Source organism: Myotis yumanensis, unplaced genomic scaffold, assembly GCF_028538775.1.
Source record: "Myotis yumanensis isolate MYYU_CA2020_CCGP unplaced genomic scaffold, mMyoYum1.0.hap1 SCAF_2, whole genome shotgun sequence".
Lineage (NCBI taxonomy): Eukaryota > Metazoa > Chordata > Mammalia > Chiroptera > Vespertilionidae > Myotis > Myotis yumanensis.
Window position 1 is genome coordinate 12,074,839 of NW_027223753.1, and position 21,637 is coordinate 12,096,475.

Below are 21,637 nucleotides of genomic sequence, written 5' to 3' on the forward strand. Positions count from 1 at the left end.
TTAGGGATGCCCTGGGACGCAGCAACCCTGGCTGGGTACCAGCTCCCACTGAGGCCATCCAGTCCCAGTCTTCTCCCACACCCTTGTACCATCCCAGGACCTCAGGTCCAGAGGAGATGGGAAGGAACACCTCAGCCCCTGCCCCAAGGAGCAGGAGCCCCCATCTAATGGGGAGTACAGTCCCTTCCCAATAAATACTTGGTAGCGATGAGAAAGACCACCCAGTTAGCTGTTGGCCTAAAAGACTGAGAAACACCTTTTCTCTCTGTTACACCCACTAAGTGCCCTTGCGCCCTGTCTCCTATCAGGCAATGCAAATGTTGCCAGAGACACAAATTCATTTTTAATTAATTTAATATTCTTTAATTACAAACATACCCAGAGTGAAAATCATACCCTCAAACAGTTCGGTTGAGTATAAAGTAAAAAGAAAAGTACCCGGACCTACTTGGTTTTGAGTGTTTCCTTCCAGAAATACTACACACACACACAAACACACACATACACAACACACGTTCGTGTTTTAAATAATCACATATACAAACTTCCTTCTAAATTGCTTTTCTAATATCTTCTTAATTCACTTTTTTATATACAGTAAAATTACTCTCTTTGGTGAATAGCTCTATGAGTTCTGACAAATGAATAGTCATGTAACCATTTCCACGATCAGAATACAGAAGAGCTGCAAATGTTTTAATGTTTTCTCTTAGACATCTTCCCAAATTAGTTTTTAAGAAACTGCCTGTTTTATTGCAGTGCTGTGTGGTGTTCCAACACATGGACGTACCATAACTTACCAGTATTCGCCAATCTTAATGAAGTACATCCAGATAGTTTCCAGATATTCGCAAAATCTTTTTTTTAACAAATAATACTGCAACAAAGATACAGTACATGTACATAGATATTTGCAACCTTGTGTATTTCCACAGGATTCAATTCCTAAAGGTGGAATCGCTGGGTCCAGGGAGCGTGGGCCTTATTAATGTTGACAGCTAGCACGGGGCTGCATCGCTCTCCACAAGTACATGTCACTGTGCACTCCCACCAACAGTCCATGGGGGACCCCCGTCTCCCCATGACCACATTGCGTGTCATCAGACATTTGCATATTTTCTAGTCTGGAAAATGGGAAAAATCATAATTCATCTCATTTTATTTTTTTATCCTTGCCCGAGGATATATTATTATTGATTTAAGAAAGGAAGGGAGAGAAACATCAATGTGAGAGAGAAACATTGATCCATTACCCCCCATATGCACCCCAACTGGAGATCGAACCCACAACTTAGGTATGTGCCCTGACTGGGAAGCGAACCCTTGAATGATGCTCCAACCAATGGAGCCACCTGGCCAGGAATGTAATTCATTTTAATTTAAAGCAACACTCAAGAGCTGAGCATGTTTTCATGGGTTTATTGGATACTTTTTCTGTAAACTGGCTGTAAAGGCCCTTAATCCATTATTTTATTGAGTGTGTCTCCACCCCCACCAGTGATTTCTAAGAGCATTTTCTTGAAAATGAGCTTTGTCATGCATGTTGCAAATATATTTCCCAGTTTACCCCTGGCCTTTTGATGTTTTCTTTTAGACAGATTAAGTCCACAAAACAGAACAGAAAGCCCAGAAATAACACCAAATGTGCATGAGAGCTTTGTCGGCATAGAGGTGGGGAACTGATAAACCGTATTCAATAAACAGCGTTAGGATTCCAAAAAGCCGCGAAAAGGCTGGTTCCTATTTCCTGTGAAAATAAATTTCATGTGAATCAAAGATTTAAGCAAACAAACAAATATCACAAAAATTCTACAGGAATTTTTTTTTTTTTTTGAGTAGGAAAGACCTTTTAAGCATGACCTATGAGAAGGCCTAAGGAAAGGGTTAATTTTAAACACACACAAACGTTTTAAACTTTGTGGCAAAAATAAGTGAGTGTAGATTATCTACGGTATGTGATTTTCCATGGTCTTCCGGGGTTTGGACTTCATCCATGGTTTGGGATTATTCATGTTGACATTTCTCATGGGTAGTGGAGAGTAAGTGGTTTGTCCTTGGGTGCTACAGGTGGAGCTGGGGTGGAGGGGAGCGGCCCAGCCTCCTCACCTTCCTCTTGCCTTCCTAGCCCTTCCTGAACAGTGGCTGGGACCTGTGCCAGGGCCCCAAACTCCGGGGCCCAGGGGCCCGCAGGCCCTCTCTGCTGCCCCAAGGCTGCCAGCCCTTCGTGCCCTCTGACCAGGAGCCCCAGGCCTGGAGCCCCATGAGGGAGCTGGACCTTGGGTACAGCCTGCAGCCGGCCTCAGACAGCCTCAGCCCTGGGGACCAGGGTGAGTGTCCTCAGGGCCCGGGGCCTGACTGGGAACAGGGAGGACTCCTTGGCGATGGCCTGACTTCAGATGACAGGCCCAGAGGACAGATGCCGTGCCCTTTGGGGGGTGGGGGGAGTCTGCTGTGGCCCCTTCTCTCCCTGAGGACCTCACCAACCCCTCTTTTCCCAATCAACCTGGCCCTTGGGCTGCCTGTCCCCTACCGCGCGTCCTCCCTGCGTCCTCCCTGCGGCACATTCTCCCCGAGGAGTGCCCCACCCCATCTTACTGGACCCCTCAGGTCCTGGCTTCCTGGGAGGTGGGACCAGCCCATGCCACCCCACCTGTTCTAAGAAAGGAGTTTCGCCCTGGCTGGGGTGGCTCCGCTGACTAAGAAAGGAGTTTCGAGATCCCTGGGCGTGCAGCTGGGGTGCTGTACTGTGTTTGCTTAGAGGTGTTTGGGCCCTGGGAACGGATGCTGTCCCCTGCGGGGCTGGCCCGCTGTCCCCCAGTTCAGAGCACTGTCCTCTCGTCCCTCCGCCCACAGAGCCGGTCCATCAACCCTCCTCCTTGGAGACCCAGACCTCCCCGGCCTGGGAGCCGCAGGCCAGCACCGACAGGCAAGCCACCCCAGACCCCGTGCTGGGCAAGGCCGTGGTCAAGGGCCTGCGCGACAGCCAGTGTTTACAATGGGAGGTGAGCTTCGAGCTGGAGCCCCTGGGCCACGAGCGGAGCAGAGCGCACGACGCTGACCTTTGGAAGGAGACCTTCCACCACCTGGCGGCCCGCGCCATCATCCGCGACTTCGAGCAGCTGGCAGAGCGCGAGGGAGAGATAGAGCAAGGTGAGCGCCGGGGGGCCTGCGCCCCGCATTCTAGCCTCCGAGCCCCGCCCCCTCCGCAAGCCCCGCCCAGTGCCCCGCCCACCTCCCCGGCTCCAGCGTGTCCCTTCTCCCCACAGACCTGCCACCGCCCAACCACCCAGTGCTCAACTCCCCAAAGCATCGCTGCTTCCAGGTGCCTACACACACACACACACACACACACACACACACACACTCACACACACACACACACACACACGCAGCCCAGGGCTCCATCCCCTCCGGTATCTGCCCTGATCCCCTTGCCTCCTCCCACCAGCCCTGGGCTCCTCCAGCCCTCCCACCCTCACCCGGTGATCTGTCCTCTCCTCTTCCTCCTCCGTGCCCTCAGCTTCTGGTCCTCCACCCTCCTCACTTCCCAACCTTCTCCCCACAGCGCCCTCTCAGACAGAACAATGGGGACAGCCCCATTCCACCCACTCTGCTCCGCTGGGACTGCACCTACCTTCCCACAGACCCCACTAGACAGCGGTTCCCAACCTTCTTCTGGCCACACGCCACATAAGCGTCTCTAAAATCCTGATGCCCCCACCCCATGACATACAATTCTTACTATTCAAAAAGTGAACTCCTGTTCGCCTGGAGGAAGCCTAAAAGGCCATTAACTTGGTCTAAACAAGCTTCCAAAGAATATGGCATCCGTGAAAGAGAAAAATAAAAGAATGTGAAAGGACAGTCGAAGTACTGAGGAAGAAATCACTAAGAAATTGTTTAAAAAATAATCTACACTAATAAAAGAGAAACATGGTAATTAGCGTACGACCGCTACCCTTCCCATTGGCTAATCAGCATATCCTTATGCAAATTAACTGTCAGCCAAGATGGCAGCCGGCAGCCAGGCAGCTGGAAGCGAACATGAGGCTTGCTTGCTGCAGGGACTGCAGACTCCAACGTTCCCCGCCTGACTTGCCAGCCTCTGAGCTGGCAGTTTGAAACATTCTAACAAATATAGGCAGGGATCTCAGAGCTGGAGTTATACATTGTTTCGATTATAGAACCGAAACAAACCAGATACCTGCTCTCAGAGCTAGAGCCAGAGCTAAAGCTGGCCCAGAATAAAATTTAAAAAAAGGAGCGGTTGGGAGCTTCAATCAACAACCGCCAGCCTGAAAGCAGCCCTCAGCCCCTCACCCAGACTGGCCAGGCACTCCAGGGGGGACCCCCACCCTGATCCAGGACACCCTTCAGGGCAAACCAGCCGGCCCCCAGGCCTCTATCCTATATAGTAAAAGGGTAATATGCCTCCCAGCACCGGGATCAGCGGAGCCGTGAGGCCTCCTGGCACCGGATCAGCGTGACGGGGGCAGCGCCCAAACCCCCTGATCGCCCTGTGGCTCTGTGTGTGACAGGGTGTGGCATCCCAACCCCCTGATCGGCCCTGCTCTGTGTGTGACAGGGTGCGGCAGCCCAACCCCCCCCCCCCCCAATAGGCCCTGCTCTGTGTGTGACAGGGTAGAGCCATAACCTCCCCATCGGCCCTGCCCTGAGTGTGACAGTGGCTGTGCCCCAACCCCCTGATCGGCCCTGCTCTGTGGGTGATAGAGGGCGGTGCCCTAACTTCCCTATCGGCCCTACTCTGTGCGTGACAGGGGGGAGCTCCTCATCCCCCTGATCGGCCCTGCTCTGTGCATGACAGGGGGGAGCTCCCCAACCCCCTGATGGGCCCTGCTCTGTGCATGACAGGGGGCAGCGCCCAACCCCCTGATTGGCCCTGCTCTGTGCATGACAGGGGGTGGCTCTGCAACCTCCCCATCGACCCTGCCTTGAGTGTGATAGGGGGCGGTGCCCCAACCCCCCAATCAGCCATACCCTGAGCGTGACTGAGGGTGGCATCACAACCTCCCAATCCGCCCTGCTCTGTGCATGACAGAGGGTGGCGCCCCAACTCCCCAATTGGCCCTGCTCTGAGCCTGACCAGGGGCTGCACTTAGGGATTGGGCCTGCCCTCTGCCACCCAGGAGCAGGCCTAAGCCAGCAGGTCGTTATCTCCCGATGGGTCCCAGACTGCGAGAGGGCACAGGCCGGGCTGGGGGACCCCCCCTCCCCCCGCCCGAGTGCACAAATTTTTGTGCACTGGGCCTCTAGTAATAATAATAATAATATGAAGTTCTATGAAAAATAGCAAATAAAGTTTCAAAACATATAATAGAGAACTGAAATGCATAAACATGTCACAATATATACTTATATACTGTATATGAGGCCCCTAGAACCATAAGAAATGCAAAAAATTCACTGTTAATCACTCATTCTCGAATTGCCCCCCTTACAAGACAAATTGCCCCCCTGTGGGGGAGGTGCCCCACATTGAGAACCACTGCCCTAGACCTGCTCGGCCCACTCACTCACTCTTCAAGGCCACTTACTGAACGCAGATCCTCGGGGGGCCAGCCTCGGGGCTGAGCACAGTGACCAGGGCATCCCTGCCCTTACCAGTGCTTGACTCAGACTAGCAGGAGAGCCAGCATTAATCAAATAAGTATAGACACTATTAATTGCCCGCATTTGTCCTAAGTGCTATTAAAAAGAAATATAGGGATACAAGAGATTGTTTAACAAGGGTGGTGGGGAAGCTCAGGAATTGGGACAAAGTTTTCTTAAAAAGTGAGTCCTGGGATCCTGATGGAGTCCACTTGAAGACTAGACAGAGATCGAAATAGAAAATATTTCTATTATTTGTTATAGTTTATGCTTCATTTACATAATAGGATTTATATTTTGTATTATTTGTATTGTTGTGAATACTTCAGAAATAATAGGCATACAACCAATGACTCACTGAAGTCATTAGGAAAAACTTATTGCACACACACCAAAAAGACAGTTCGCAAATCCAGAGCACCCAGACCAACACATGGAATGAAGCTCAGGGGGGTAGTATCATAAAGCAGCTTCAGAGTGAGGAAGCAGTGACAGTTAATGCTTCATGGCGATTGGTTATAAAGTGGGAATTTTCAGCAGTTACCTTACAGTAACCTTGGGAAACAGTTCAAGTCTCAGAGGCAGAAGCAAGAAATGACCCGGTCACGTTCGTCTTGCAAAATGAGCTAAATTAAACTTTGTTTGTTTAATGAAACTGGTTTTGCCTGCTCAGGGAATTTTCAAGGCTGATCTCTGTTTGGTTTTTATTTTAACATTACATAATATGTTCTTTTTTCCCCATGAGCACTTCACCTTACAGTTTACAAAACGTGTCCCCTCTGCATGTCCTCGGCTCCTCACACAGCCTTTTGGAGGTGGCAAGCCGCAGAGACTGCTAACTTACTGCTTGGAAAGAGCTGGGGCTTTGGGAACAGACCACCACTAAGTCCCGATCTCAATCCACAACTACCTCGCTGTGTGGCCCTGTGCCTGCCGCTCTCCCTCTCTGGTTTCCAACCTTCCCTGCAAAATTGTCCCATGGGCCAGACCAGTGGCCCCCACTCAGCCAGGATACTATGAAGTCCTGCAGCAAGAGTCTCATCAGGCAGCTACGAACTGAAAATAGGAAATGCAGACAACACAGACGGCTTTGATTGTCTTTAATAACACTAGTTATTTAAGGGCAGTAACTGTCTTTTTTAGTCTTTGATGTCTTACCTCTTTTACATTAAAACATCCTTATTGTATGAAGTGATAGTGGAAGATAACAATCTTGGGCGGCAGGGGGGTTATGTTCTTAATCGGCAAGTTGGAAACCCCTTGATTTGAAGGCCTTATTTCATCCTAAAGATGGGACCACTGGTCTAGCCTTCCCTCTGGCTTCCGGAGCTTCTGTGTGGGAGAGAACGTTCTGAGTCCACACAGTGACCCCAGCTTCTTCCTCTGCAGGATCCAGCCGCCGCTACCAGGTGAACGCCGTGCACACCAGCAAGGCCTGCAACATCATCAGCAAGTACACCGCCTACGTGCCTGTGGACGTGAGCCAGAGGCTGTACCTGCCCACCGTGGTGGCCTACCCCAGCTCCGGTAAGGCAGGGGGTGGCCAGGCAGCCCCTGGGGGCTGGAGGAGGTGGCTGGGACCTTAAGGGGCAGAGCTTGCAGGGTGGGGTGCACAGAAGGGTCTAGAACAGTGATGGCGAACCTATGACACGCGTGTCAGAGGTGACATGCAAACTCATTTTTTTGGTTGATTTTTGTTGTTAAATGGCATCTAAATATATAAAATAAATATCAAAAATATAAATCTCTGTTTTACTATGGTTGCAAATATCAAAAAATTTCTATATGTGACATGGCACCAGAGTTAAGTTAGGGTTTTTCAAAATGCTGACACGCCGAGCTCAAAAGGTTCGCCATCACTGGTCTAGAAGCATAAAGACCCCAAAAGCAGATGGTGTAGGCACCACGAGGTACAGAAACCTGTGAAACCATGCCACTCCCTTATTTCCACCAAATAAGCATGACTTCACTGAAGTTTTCCAACGAGGGCAATGATATGTGCTCACTGTAGAAAATTCCAAAATGTAGAAAGACAGAAAATAAATAGAAGTGACTAGAAGTGACAGTCATCCAGAGATGAGTACTGATTACCTCCTTGGTGACCACCCTTCCGGACTTCTCTCTATGGATATCTCCACAGAGAAATCAAAAAATATAATTTTGCATGAATTGGACCATAACAATGTGTGCTGTTCCTTACGAAATATGGGTGGGAAGGTGAATCTCTACCATCATTTTAACAGCTGCGGTGTTTCCTGATGCGGAAAAATACTAATCGTAATAGTCAATTTGACAGGGATGGAATAGATATATGGATATGAGATGGATGGAGATATATATATAAAATCATTTAGTCCTCAGAACAACTCTGCAAGGCAGATACTATTACCCCCATTTTAAAGATGGGAAAACAGAGGCAGAGGGGGTTAAGGGTCACACAGCAGGAAGAGGCAGAGACAGGCTTTGAACCCCAGGGATCTGGCTCCAGAGTCTCTGCTCACCCCACTCCTCTCCAACTGCCTCTTAAGGTTTCTCAGAACCTACTGAATCAGCCCCTCATTATTAGACCTTCAGTTTATTCCCTTTTCGACTATTGTAAATGATGCTGCAAAGAACACCTTTGTGCACCTGTCTGGTTATCTGCTCAGGGTTAATGAACTCTCAGAAGTCAGATTGCGTATCAAGATTGCCCGTTTAAAACTGTGCTGGATGTTACCAAAGTGGCCCAGGCCCAAGAGTTATTCGGATGCCCACCCTCGCCAACACTAACTGTTGTTCATCTTTCTCTAAACCCTGCCAGTCTGATAGGGAGGAAAGACTCTCTCTGGGGAATTTCTTTAGTTTTTAGTTTTTGGGTGAGATGCTGTTCACCTGTTTCTGAATTACTTTTTCCTGTTCTTTGTAGTGTCTTTTTTTTAGCAGACCTCCTCAAAGAATTGTGTTTGGAAACGGAATGTGCCTTTCCTCCTTCCTCCTGTGCCCTGCACCCCTTTTGTTTATAGTCATCACTGTTCTCAGTTCAGGCTCTGGCCAGCAGCCAGGCTGTTGCTCCACTGGCCATGCTTATTCACTGGGCCTTGTCATCCTGAATGTCATGCTTATTCAGGATGTCTGTCCCTCCCACCCGTCTCTGACCATCCTCCTGGCCTCCGTAGCCACAGTCTGGGAGGTATGGAGACCATCCCGCCATCCCCAAAGGTCTGCTCAGCACTTCCCAAAGTGTGATCCAGGAAACTAGAAGCCTAGTTCTCCATCCCATCAATGGCCATTCAGCACAAAAATAGGAAATCCCAGTCCTGGCCAGTGTGGCTCAGTTGGTTGGACATTATCCCATGCACCAAAAGGTTGCCAGTTTGAGTCCCAATCAGGACACATGCCCAGGTTGTGGGCTCCATCCCCAGTAGGGTTTTGCTCTCACATTGATGTTTCACTCTCTTTCTCCCTCGGCCTTCCTCTCTCTCTCTATAAATCAATTTAAAAAAAATTTTTTTTAACAGGAAATATCAGATCAGGAAGAAACTGAACTAAATGCCAGTTTAGGAAACACTGAACTAAATAAAGCTCAAAAGCTTTCTTCACAGCAGAGCCTTTGGAACCTTTGGGATGTTAATATACATCAGGAGGCTCAGAGAATGCAGCTTCTTCAAAATTTATTGCCCAATAGAACTCTTCTTTTTTTTTTAAAGAATAACTTACAAACTAGTGTTCTCGTAGAGTGGGTTCCCCAAAACACACTTTGTGGGGCGCGGGTACGGTGTTTTGGCCAGGTTCAAACCTCGGACTAATGAAAGGACAGGGTCCTCTCATTGCCACGTGCAAGTCCCAGCTGGAGGGCAGGGCCCCCCCAGCACAATTATAGCCAACGGCTGTGGTTGTAAGCTTGAACCTATGGTCAAACACGTAGCCCCACGTGCCTTGTGCTAGAGTTTAGGTGCATGTAGTTGAGTAGGGTTGGAACTCACGAGAATGCTGTAAACAACGTGATCACGCCCCTGCTTTGCCTCGTGACATCTGCTATAAAATAAGACACGGCTTGTGGGTGCTGTCGTTGTCTCCTCATCAGGGAGGCAGCGTCCCACCGAGACCCAGCTATTATTCTCTTGTCTGTCTTTTCCTTAATCCTTTCACGCCCGCCCCCGCCCCCCCCCCCCCCCCCACTCAGTTTACCTTTGGCCGCAACAACACTTGGGTGCTGTAGCTTCCTCTCTCTTCCGTCCATCCCCCATAGGTGATGCCCTGGGACTACAGGGATCTGCCTGTGGCAGGGGGCATGGGACCTGGGCCTTTGAGACAGCCAACTGGGAATGAGAGGAAATGGGGTGTTCGAGAGAAAACCAGCCTTTAGACTAACTAGAAAACACTGCTGCTTCCTGAACATTCTCTCTCGGCAGCAGTATTTACCTGGCAAAGTCAGTATTATCCCCATTTTCCAGGTCTGGACATTGAGGTTGAGAGTGGTTAGCACCCCATCCAGCTACTAAAAGATGGGCTGGGGTTCAAACCCAGGTCATTCTGGCTCCAAAGCTCATGGTCTCACCTTGTACAGTGCCTCCCTGTCTTTGGATAATTGACAGGCTGAAGCCAGAATCCTTCCTGCCAGCTTGGGAAGGAGGCAAAGGACTGGCACAATTGCACCCACCTGACCCCTTCTCCTGTCCTCACGAAGGTGCTGCACTGCGGATGGCCAGCTCTCGGGCCCTGAACCAACAGTGGAGGGGCAGCTCTGCTGGCTTCAGTCGGTCCCAGTCCGTGTTCACAGAAGACTCGGCAGCAGGACCTGGCAGATTTCAGAACCTAAGTAAGAACCACCTGGGGCGGGTTCTGGATCCTGAGCTCCTGAATTATGGCATCCTCATGCCCAAGACCCTGGAGGCCTCACTCTGAGTCTGCACTTTGGACTCTTGCAGGACCAGGGTGAGGCCAGGCCTCCCGGGCTCTCTGAGGCCTGAGATGGGCAGCGGGGTGCAGCATGGCCCAAGCATGCTGCCTTAACACAGCGTTGCTGAGAGAGCCTCTCGGAGCCAGGGGCACCCTGGCCTCCCTGCCCGCGTGCCCACACCATCCCTTCACCTCTCCCCTCTGAAGGTCCACCAACCCCGGTGGCTATTCCCTGCCTCCAATCTCTGAGTCCTCCCAGGCGTCCAATGCCAGAAAACCTGATAAATAGGGGAAAGTGGAGAGCAACGAGGCAGGTCCATCGTTTGGGTCCTACCATCTGCCTCGTTCCTTCCCGCCTTCACCTGATTGCGTTGTGCCTGCAGCTTGGTCCTTGAAGATCCGTGGTTTGGCCTTTTTGTGACTTTACACTATTCACAGGAGGCTTCAACTCTCTGTATCCTGAATGTCTGCATGTCTTCCTGTCCCTCTAAACCAGTGGTTCTCAACCTTCTGGCCCTTTAAATACCGTTCCTCATGTTGTGACCCAACCATAAAATTATTTTCGTTGCTACTTCATAACTGTAATGTTGCTACTGTTGTGAATCATAATGTAAATATCTGATATGCAGGATGGTCTTAGGCGACCCCTGTGAAAGGGTCGTTCGACCGCCAAAGGGGTCGCGACCCACAGGTTGAGAACCGCTGCTCTAAAGACATCCTAACAGCTGCACCAGTCCTAACCCCTTTCTTCACGCCCCCGGGTGTGCAGTGAAGCTCTGCTCTGTGCACAGGGAGGACAGTGGAGGGCCCACCTGGCCACAAGCCAGGACGCCCAGATCATAATTTAATTTAACCTGAGGGTTAGAAAGTTCTCACAGACATTGATGGGTTAAAAAGGGAACAGTGGGTAAGCGGGTGGAGGAGCTCTTTAGAATTAAAGAGTTCTGCCAACTCTTTGGTTCCATCAGAGCCTCCAAAATTGGGAACCTGCTCTTCCCCTGAGCCATGCTGAGCCTCCAGTCTAGAGGAAATGTCTTCCTTTCTCCATAGCGGTGGCCCATGACTTCCATCAAAATCACAAATCCCTTCTGTTTTTTAACTTTTTTTTTTATTGATTTCAGAGAGGAAGGGAGAGGCAGAGAGAGAGAGAAACATCAATGAGAGAATCATCAATCGGCTGCCTCCTGCACACCCCGCACTGGGGATCGAGCCCACAACCCAGGCATGTGCCCTGACCTGGAATCAAAGTGTGACCTCCTGGTACATAGGTCAATGTTCAACCACTGGGCCATGCTGGCTGGGCGAAAATCTCTTCTCTTCAATTGTCCTCTGATTCAGACCCAAGTGTCTATTATATCTAAGCTGTTCCTCTATCCCAAGCACTTGCCCTCCCCAAGGGTGATCATCGCTAACACATACTGAGAGTTTCCTGTGTGCTGGGCACTGTCCCAATTATCCATGGCTCCTCATAATCATCTGAGTTGGTTTATTTTATTGTCCCCATTAAGAGATGAGAAAACTGAGGCTCAGAGAGGTTAAGTGACTTACTCAAGATCACACAGCTGATATAAGGTAGAGCCAAGACTTAAACTCAGGCATTGTCTGGCCCCAGAACCCAGGGGTTTAACCACCAGGTTAATTTGCCTCCTGGTTGTCTCAGTCACTAGTTCACTCCCACGCTGCCCCACTGTACCCGAGCACCTAGTGATAACCAGAGATCCTTGGCCCTCATGGAGCTCCTGACAATCTCATAGGGGACCAGAGGCTCTGATGAACATATTTGTGCATGAAGCTTTTTCCATGATTTGGTTTATTCTTTTATAGTATACTAGAGGCCTGGTGCACGAAAATTCATGCACTGGGGTGGGGGGGTCCCTCAGCCCGGCCTGCCCCCTCTCACAGTCCGGGAGCCCTCAGGGGATGTCCTACCTCTGCAGGAAGCAACCGGGTCGATCAGGGGAAGGCGCTGCCCCCACCACCCCGCTGCTGCTGCCTCTGCCAGCCGCCTGCTCTCGGCCCTCGCAGCCGCCGCGGCTTTGTCCGGAAGGACATCCAGAAGACGTCCGGTCTATCCGGTCTAATTAGTATATTACCCTCTTATTAGTATAGATTGCCCATCACTCTCCATCTCTTGAAATAATGATCCTAAGAAAAACTACCCTGATTACACATTTTGAACAAACTCTGTGTAATTATCACCCCCATTTTACAGATGAGGAAATTGAGGCCCAGAGCCATGTTCTGGTGCCTCCTAGAGTGCTGGCATGAAACCCTCCTCCATGAGACATACCTGGTGCTTCATGCCCACTTCTCCGCAACCCCCAACTTCTACCCTCAGCCCCTGACCTGCTCCTGCTTCCCTGATGGGTCTGTAGCTCAGGATTTCATTGAGCACTTACTATGAGCCAAGTATCTCACTGAATCCTTTTAATACTGTGAGACCGATACTGTTGTCCCTAATTTGCAATCAAAACTTATGCAGGAAGTCCCTTTGCCAGGGTCACACAGTTAGTCCACGGGGGAGTTGGGATTGGAACCCAGGCATTCTGACTCTTATGGCAGAGCAATGGTGGTACCTTGAAGACAAAGGCCCATCCAACTAGGGATGGAACACTTACCTTGCTCTCCAGCCCAGCCCCAGGTTCTGTGAATTCAGCCATCACTCTCCTGGCAGGGGTGGGAGAGGAGAAAGGGAGAGCCAGGGGGCTCAGGCCTCACTGGCTTCCCTCTGTTGCAGATGTGGAGGAAAACCCCGCTGTGCCCTCCGGCAATGCCATATCCCCGGGCGGGGAGAAGTACGCTGCTTCTGAGGGTATGTGGACCATCACCCGGCTCTCCCCTTAATGAAGATAGTGATAGTGGTTGATCCTCCGGCCAAGAGAGTGTCTTGGCCCAACATAGTCCTCAGTGGCTCATTTATTCCTCAAAGCAACCCTGTGTGAGATAAATAGGAATATCCCCAACTTAAAGGCTAGGAAACTGAGACTCAGGGAAGTAAAGTGACTTGCCCAAGGTCACACAGCAAGTCCGTGATGAAGCCAGGCCTGGAATCCGGCCTCCCAGTTTCTAGCTGACCGTTCCATCACCGCACTCTGCCTAGATTCCTCTGGCAATGTGCCAGGGAAGGAAAATCAATGTCCCCATCTGGGGACAAGAGGGTTTAATATGAGGCTGTCACTGCCCCATCAGGGAACCTTCCAGAAGATGCCAGGCGCCACCAGCCAAGGACACTTGGAGGCCTGTTTCTTACACGTGGGCCGATATATTTCACTCCTCCCCATACCAACTGGGTCATAAACAGAAACAGCCTGACGTTCCCCTAGATCCCTAGTGACCAGGCAAGCCCCTGCCCCTCTCTGGGCCTCCGTTTCCACAGCTGGGCAGTGAGCGGTTGGACAGGGTCCTCTGTCAGGCAACAACTGTCACTGTGTGGCTCTCCAGGTCCCCAGCACGACCTGGCCACCAACACCCCTTCTTCCTTGAAGACCTCTGAGACCCTGTTTGGAACCAGGTACGTGGGCTTTCCCTTGGGGGACACTCTACCACCACCCGTCTCCCAGGGGCTGTCCCTGACTTGGAAGACCAAAGGCAGGCCCAGCCTGACATTCAGACAAAAATGAACAATCCAAACCGTGCCAAGAAGGCCCCATCCAGAGGTATCACTGTCCTCCAGGTATCCCACTGCAGAAATCCCACCTTGGTGGTTCATCTCCCACAGTGCGGTCTCTTTGCAAATGCGACCCCCTGGGAGGGCCAGCCTGAGACACACTGACCGCTGGGCTAAAAGACCGTCCTAAAAAAGAATAGCCTGGTCCCCGTCCAGGTTGCTACTAACTCACTGAGGGCCTCAGGGAAAATGCACACACCCCCAGGCCTCAGTTTCCCCAGCTGTCAAATGAGGAGATTGGAGGAAGTCATCTATCCGATCCCTTCTGGCCTGACTTTCAGAGGCTGCTGAGTGAGCACCGGGGGGTGGGATGACCAGGGACACCACCGGGGTGGCTGTGGCCGCTCTTCCCTGCTCCACCCACACAGGCTGACTCTCAAAAAGTCCAGGCTGCTGACGCAAGCAGCCAGGGGCTTCCTGGGCAAGCCGCTGACCAAGACTCCAGAGCCAACGCCGGGGAGCCAGAGCTTCGACTACGTCCCACTGGTGAGTGCCCCAGACGCCGGCTGCTCCACAGGGGGGCCTTCCCAGGAGCCCCCTTCCAGCCCCGCCCCCACAAGGGAAGAAAACCTAGGCCTCCCACCCACGTAGTCAGCAGGGCAGAGGGGTCTGCACGAGACCCCCACCCAGGGTCTAAGAATGTTGCTAAAAGCTAGCGGCAGCAGCATCTTGGCAATCGGCTGCCTTTTTAAAAATTCACGGGAATTTCACATTCTACCCCACCATCTACATGTGTCTGATTTTCAATGCATAACAATAAGCCTTGAAATGACGCTCAGGTGAGTAAAATTCACACCCCACGGGCATGCACTGTTTGGGAAGCGGCTCTGCAGACGCCCCAGCACCGCTGTGGCAGCGTGGGAAGCCCAGGTATGGCGTGGACATCTCTGAATTGAGGAGCCAGGGGGCGTGGCCTGCCACCTCCGGGCCAGGGGGCGTGGGGAGCAGAGGTGCCGGCAGGAGGGACATGGTTGGAGTTTCACTGTGCAGCTCCAGTCCCTGCACACCGACACGGAGCCTCTCCAGCCATCGGGGCGGCAGAGCGCTGTGCAGGGGGTTCACTCAACAAGGACCCGTTGAGCCAGGCCCAGTGCCAGGCCCTGGGAGACAACCTTGAACCAGATGAGCAGAGTCCCTGAGCTCATGGTGCTGTAGTGCGGACACAGACAAGGAGCCAGGCAATTCTGCTCCTTGGCCGCTGTGATAGGAGAGCTCGGGTTGGTGGGGCAGAGCTAGGCGGGTGGGGCACCTTCTCCAGGCTTGCGGTCGGTTGGTCGGTCGGTCGGTCGGTCAAGGAATGACGCATGGCTTACTGAGGAGCATAAAGGTCAGGAAAGCCGAGTGATAGCTGGCAGCCTAGAGAGGAGAGAGAGAGAGCGGCGGCTGGAGAATGGGGCTTGAGGAGGAAAAGTTGAGGACGAACCAGCGATTTGGAAATCATGGTTGGGACTTACTCTAAGAGAAAACTGACGCCACTGAACTGACGTCAGAGAGTGACATGATCTGTGCCTTACAGAGACCCCTTGGGGTGCTGGGAAGGTGTGGGGTTGGGGGCGACGGAAGGAAGTAGAGGCAGGGACCATGCGGGGAGGCGGATGGTGGACTCCAGAGATGTTTAGAAAGCAGACCTGTTGGCACTCGGAAACTGATTGGCTCGGAGGGTGGGAGAGGGCGGTGAGCTGCCCAGAGCAGGCTTGACGGCCGAGGACAGTCTCAGCGGTGGGGATGGGCCCACCTGCCCAGAACAAGAGGCAGGTTAGGAGTGAAGGCGTTGCGTTGGGCTTGGAGAGTGATCAGTGGAGTGCCTGTGGGATAAAGGAGGGAGCTCAGTGGGCCTGGGTGCCCTGCAGACCCCCCAGGAAGATGAATGGTGGGCTGTGTGGACCCAGACTTTTGCATGGCCTGGGGCTCCACCGCCTACAAAGTTGGAGGCCCACTGAGGGGCTCCCGCACCCACAGGTGTCTCTGCAGCTGGCCTCCGGAGCCTTCCTGATGAACCAGGCCTTCTGCGAGGCCATCCACATCCCTATGGACAAGCTCAAGTGGACCTCGCCCTTCACCTGCCACCGAGTGTCCCTCACAGCCCGCCAGCCCGCATCTAAGACCAGCCCCTCGTCTCGGCACCCCTCTTGTGACACCTCCTCCGAGGAGCCTCTGGCAGGGGACAAGGCGAGCTGGGAGCTCAGCGCGGTGACAGAACACACAGGGAAGCTGTGGGCCACGGTGGTGGCCCTGGCGTGGCTGGAGCACAGCTCGGCGTCCTACTTTGTTGAGTGGGAGCTGGTGGCCGCCAAGGCCAGCGCATGGCTGGAGCAGCAGGAGGTGCCGGAGGGCCGCACACGGGGCACGCTCAAGGCCGCCGCCCTGCAGCTGTTCGTGCTCCTGCGGCACTGGGACGAGAGCCTGGAGTTCAATATGCTCTGCTATAACCCGAATTATGTGTAGGGGGGTTGGGGCAGGGGAGGCGGGAGGGGACCTGGGGCCTGGGCGGGGAGCTTTGGACGCTGTAATATATTGGTTGCTAGAAAGAGCCCTGGACTAGCGGTCAGGAGGCCTGAATTCCATCCCAACTTTGCTACCACCTAGCTGTGCAACGAAAGGCCAGACCGTGCCCCCTGTCTGGGCCTCAGTTTCCCCCCTTCTCCCCCCTCCCCCCCCAACCCCCGTAAGATCAGTGGGTGAGGTGAGGTTGGACTAGATATCTAGAAGGGTCAAAGTTCCTTTCTGCCTGGACTGTGGGCTGCTGTGGGGGTGACAGCCACTGGGGGTGGAGAGGGAGCACAACTTAAACCTGGGATCCCCCAAGAGGAGGAGCACGTGGTCAGTGTTCCCTCAAATAAAAGGGTGAACGAGCAAACCCCAAAACTGCAAGTCACCAGATTTACAAGCTTGTAGCCAGGCCGGAGAGACCACCTCGGCCTACTACATGGTGGGCTAGGCACTCGTCTCCATGGTGACAGCCCAGGACCCCTAAGTCACGCTTACAAACCCACAGACAACCATCCTCCCCAACACTGGGTAGAAGGGTCACCGGGGCCTTTTCTTCCGGCCTGGAAGCCCTTCGTGTATTTAGTGTGGATGTGGGAGTTCCTGGCTAAGAAGAGCAGGTGAGCAGGACAGGGGGAGACACCCTGCAAAGCGGGGTGTTAGAATTGAGCGGCTGTCCGTGCAAACACAGTCCCAAAAGAATAGATGGAGTCACAGAAGTCAGTGGAGAGACCAGACAGCAGCTTAAGTAATTTACACACTTTCGGGAAGGACGTAATGCAGACTCTACCCCCTTGGGCTGAGGGGCAGAGAGGTACCCTGTGTCAGCTGCATTCTGGGACGGGGGGCGCCATCCAGCCGTGTCACACTGTAGGGGACGGGGCCTTCTTTGCAACAGGGAGCTGTGCTTGGCTGCAGTGCATTTGGGGCAGCAGCTCCAGCCAGGAGACGTGATCTACTCAATGACATGGAAGACTCTTGAGGCTTCAAGGCAGAGAGGCCCTGGGGACTTGCTCTCAGGCCCACCTGGTGGTGCCCTGTGGTGACATCCGTGTTGCAGCCTCAGATTCCCATCTGGCTGCTGCCCAGCGATCTCTGCCCCACAGACCCCCCTGGAGGCAGGTCTGGACCTCACCAAGGAAGCCCACCAGCTTGAGGCCCTGGGCTGAATCCGCACACCCTGCGCGCACACCCCTCTCCAAGGCCTTAATCTCGCCTCATCGAGTGGCCCCGTCAGGCCCCACGGCCCTGGCACAAGCTCACAAGCTTCCCGCTTCCGGAGATCCGGAGGGCCCCGCGCAGACCTGTGGGGCACGTGGACTCTGGCGCAGTCTCAGCCTCGGGAAGACTCAGAAATGCCCCGTCTTCAGCAGGAGCTGAGGGAGCCGAGGGGTCCAGCCCAACACCCACCAGGCTGGAGGAAAGGCAGCCCCAACAGGAAGTGGCACCACACACAGCACCCCCCCCTCCAGGAAGAGCCCTCCCTGACCTCCTGCTGAGCTGCAAACTCTCCCAGGCGCCTCTCTGCGCCAGCCCCTCGAGGCCCTCACATAAAGCTGGATCCATCCCCAGGGGAGGGAACGGGGCTGGAGACTTCCTTCATATAAATCCCGCCAGCTGCTTGGCTCCCTGCTCTGTTCTCACCCTCTGGGCAGTCACTAAGCCAGTGGCTCCCACCACCCCGGGCAGGACACGAGGGCAGAAGGGGATGTTGGCTCAATGTCAGCATCCCCCAGAGGGATAAGGGCTGTAGGCTGTCTTGCTCAAGGCCTTGAGCAGGTGTGAGGACAGCATTGTCATCTCCCTCCCCACCTTCTCCCCCCCTCCCACCACCCCCCACTCCCTCCAGCACCACCAAAATAACACTCTGCAGCTGTGCAGCAGCAGCCCCAGCCCCAGAGTAAGGAGGGAGGGGCGTGGCAGTGGTTAATGGGAAGATTGTCAGGCGGATGGTTCACACACCTGGCACTAGTTCAGGCAAGTGGCACCTCTTCTCTGGGTGTCCTGGAGCTGGGGCTTCCCCCTACTCTGACTTTCCCCCATTCCCAGCCTCTGAGCTCTTTTCCTCTTCGTGACCATGGACTTGCTCTAATTGCCTGGGTGACCTTGAACAAGTCACATCTGCTTTCTGGGCTTCTTTCCTCCTCTAACACGACCAGGTTGGGCCGAGCTGTCCAGCCTCCCAGTTAACCTGATCCTGGTGTCCCGGCTCAGTGTGGACGACGACTGGGGGCTCGGGATGGCCTGGCACCTGCCCAGTGTGGAATGAGACACCTGGAAGGGGTAACCGAGAAACCCCGCAAGGCTGAGGGTGCACCACCCCCTTCACAGGGAGCATCCTCAGACCCTGCCCCGGCAGCAGTGGCTGGAGGGCTGGACAACTCTGATGCATAAGCAAGTTGCTGACCTCCGCACTCCCTGGCTCTCCCGCCCAGCACCCAAAGGTGCAGAGAGACACCCCTGGCAACGGGCCGCCCTGTGCCCCTGCCTGGAACCTGTGGGACACTCCAGCACCCGCCACTGCTGAGCCCAAATGCCGCCTCTCACCACAGCATATTGGACCGTCTCCGAGTGGCCCCCAGACCCAAATGCATTCCACAACCTGAGAGCCCTGGGAAGGGAAGAGAAGGGCAGTGCTACCCGGGGAATGGGCTGTGTGTTCATTGCCATGGCATCTGGGAGATCTTGTTCCCCACTTCTCTAGCAGGGCCTAGAGAAATCAACAAAAAAGAATGGGCGCGTTCCGGGGCTGCAGCACGCTCCGCAGCGCCCGTGTAAAAACCAGAGGGGCAGGGGCGTGGGCAGCCCTTTGCAGCTGGGTGATCTGCTTGGCTGAGGTCTCCTCTGAGGTCGGGAGCTCAGCAGTGTCTCCTGGCCAGGCCTCGGCCCCTACTATGGGGCTCCCTGAACCCCGCCCTCAGCCGGCCCCAGCCTGGTGACCTGAGCCTCGGAGCAGCGCCATCTCCCGGGTCACCTGACGAAGCCGGCTTTCCCCTGTTCATGCTGCAAACCTCCTCGGCTGGAACCGGCCGTCGTCAGCTTCTCGCCGCTTCCCAAGGCAAAGCGCCTCGCCTCCATGTGGTCGCCTGTGGTGACACGCGCAGTGCAGTTTCTCTATTTGCCCAGGTGGCTTTGGCTCAAGTGGCATGGCCGGTGCTTGTCCCCCTCGGAGCCTCAAGTGCCTACACTGTGCTGCCCCGCCCCCTTGCCTGCTCCCCCGTAATGTCCCCCTGGAGCCTGTGACACTTGGTCTTGGAATACACCTCGCCTTTCTGCCCGGCAGCCAGTTAGGTGGGCATCGTGGAAGGCCTGGACATCAGTCAGCTAATGTCCACCGAAAGCTGGCAAACTCCATCCCGGGCTGTGTGAGTGTGTGTGTTCTCAGAGGAATGGCTTATTTGTAAGTGGTGGCTACTGTTCTCGTATAGGCTTTCAGCTCATAAAAACCGTTGGACGCGATGATGTGACAAAATTACACGTGTGTCTGCTCTTCTGTTCTCAGAGCTCAGACTTGACTTTAGACGAGGCGTCCAGCCATCTGCTCGCCCCTGTGGTCACACCTGACTTGGATTGGATTTCCCCAGGGACTGAGGTGGGGCGGTCCCAGGATGTGGGACTTTCCAGTTCTAAAACTGAGGCGATCCGGGGGAAATCGGGACAAGTTGGTCACAGTGGTTCCCCCAGAAGCAGAGCCTATGATAAGGATTCGGTGCAGATGGTGTGTTGTGTGACCCCAGGAAACACTTCAAGGCAAGTGAGGCCGTGGAACAGCGACAGGAGTGACACCGATAAAGGGCGTGTCACTAGCAGGTCACTCCCATGGGTGTGCACCTCCATCCCTGGGGAACTCCCTGGGAAGGAATGGGGGTGGGGACTACCCATTCCACTCAGTCACTGGGTGAGGGTCACCCAGGCCATTCATTCCAGGGCACTCTGGCTGCCACCGGCGGCACAGCAGCCGAGCTGGCCCCTGCAGTTAGAGAAAGCCCCGGGCAGAGACGCACAGGTCCTGGCCGGTGGCCAGCCCACACGCAGAGGGGAGATAAGCTGAGGGGGCTGCAGGGCCCTGGCAGCGCGTGCTCCAGTGTCTTGGCGGAGCTGCTTCCCACAGTTGGGATGTTTCTCAGAAGCAATTAGTGATCACAAAGTATGCTTATGTGCAAATCATCCCCAGTCACCAGTTTGCCTCCCACACACGCTGATCTCAAAATCAAACACAAGGCTCATCTGGAAATCCTTCGGCAGCTCACCTTGTTTCCTCAAAATCAATCCTCACTTTGCAGCCTTCAGGGAGAACAATGAGGGAGCTAGGAATTCCCCACAGGCCCAAAACATTGCCTCGATGTGCTACCAGCCCCGAGAAGAATCATTCGGGGAGCCAGGGGGGCTGAGGCTAAAAGGTCACAGTGAGATACTGTGCGATACTGTGCGCAGGCATGGCCCTTGTGGGTGATCTTCGCTGCGCGATGGCTTTCACTGAGATGGATGAGTCCTTTCTCTGACCCCCGCCCCGCCCCCCCAGCTCTGGGCTGCTGGAGGACCTGAAGTCCCTTCAACACTTCACTGATGTACAGGAGCTGGTATGACCTCCACTTTGTAAGAAACTCGCTTCTTTGTTCTCTTCTCCCATTGTGCACCCTGTACACGCCGTGTGTGCGTGTGTGCGTGTGTGTGTGTGTGTGTGTGTGTGTCCTGCGTGTGTGTGTGTGTGTGTGCGTGTGTGTGTGTGTGTGTGTCCTGCGTGTGTGTGTGTGTGTGTCCTGCGTGTGTGTGTGTGTGTGTGTGTCCTGCATGTGTGTGTGTGTGTGTGTGTGTGTGTGTGTCCTGCTGGGATGGCAATAAGGGTCTCCTAGACCTTCACACCATGCAAAACATACTCAGAAAAGCAGGGACTCCGCACTGGAAACTCTCTAGATTCTAGAGTCTAGAAGGAGCAAATGAAGTGACCCCGGTGGTCTGGGTCTCTGGGTCTCCTGCACCTCTGTCCTATGGTGG

The 21,637-nt window shown here is 53.8% G+C and overlaps 1 protein-coding gene across 1 annotated transcript in view; it reads left to right on the forward strand.

Annotated features, from left to right (window-relative positions):
- Positions 1 to 20,096, forward strand: part of VWA5B1 (von Willebrand factor A domain containing 5B1) — a 43,151-nt gene extending 23,055 nt beyond the window's left edge. Inside the window, exons 14-21 of the mRNA XM_070404242.1 lie at positions 2,126 to 2,327; positions 2,854 to 3,150; positions 7,000 to 7,137; positions 10,277 to 10,408; positions 13,226 to 13,300; positions 13,930 to 13,999; positions 14,524 to 14,641; positions 16,115 to 20,096. Of these exons, the coding sequence (XP_070260343.1) occupies positions 2,126 to 2,327; positions 2,854 to 3,150; positions 7,000 to 7,137; positions 10,277 to 10,408; positions 13,226 to 13,300; positions 13,930 to 13,999; positions 14,524 to 14,641; positions 16,115 to 16,600 (1,518 nt within the window). The 3' untranslated portion in view covers positions 16,601 to 20,096. The remainder of the gene's footprint in view (positions 1 to 2,125; positions 2,328 to 2,853; positions 3,151 to 6,999; positions 7,138 to 10,276; positions 10,409 to 13,225; positions 13,301 to 13,929; positions 14,000 to 14,523; positions 14,642 to 16,114) is intronic.
- Positions 20,097 to 21,637: the final 1,541 nt, after the last annotated feature.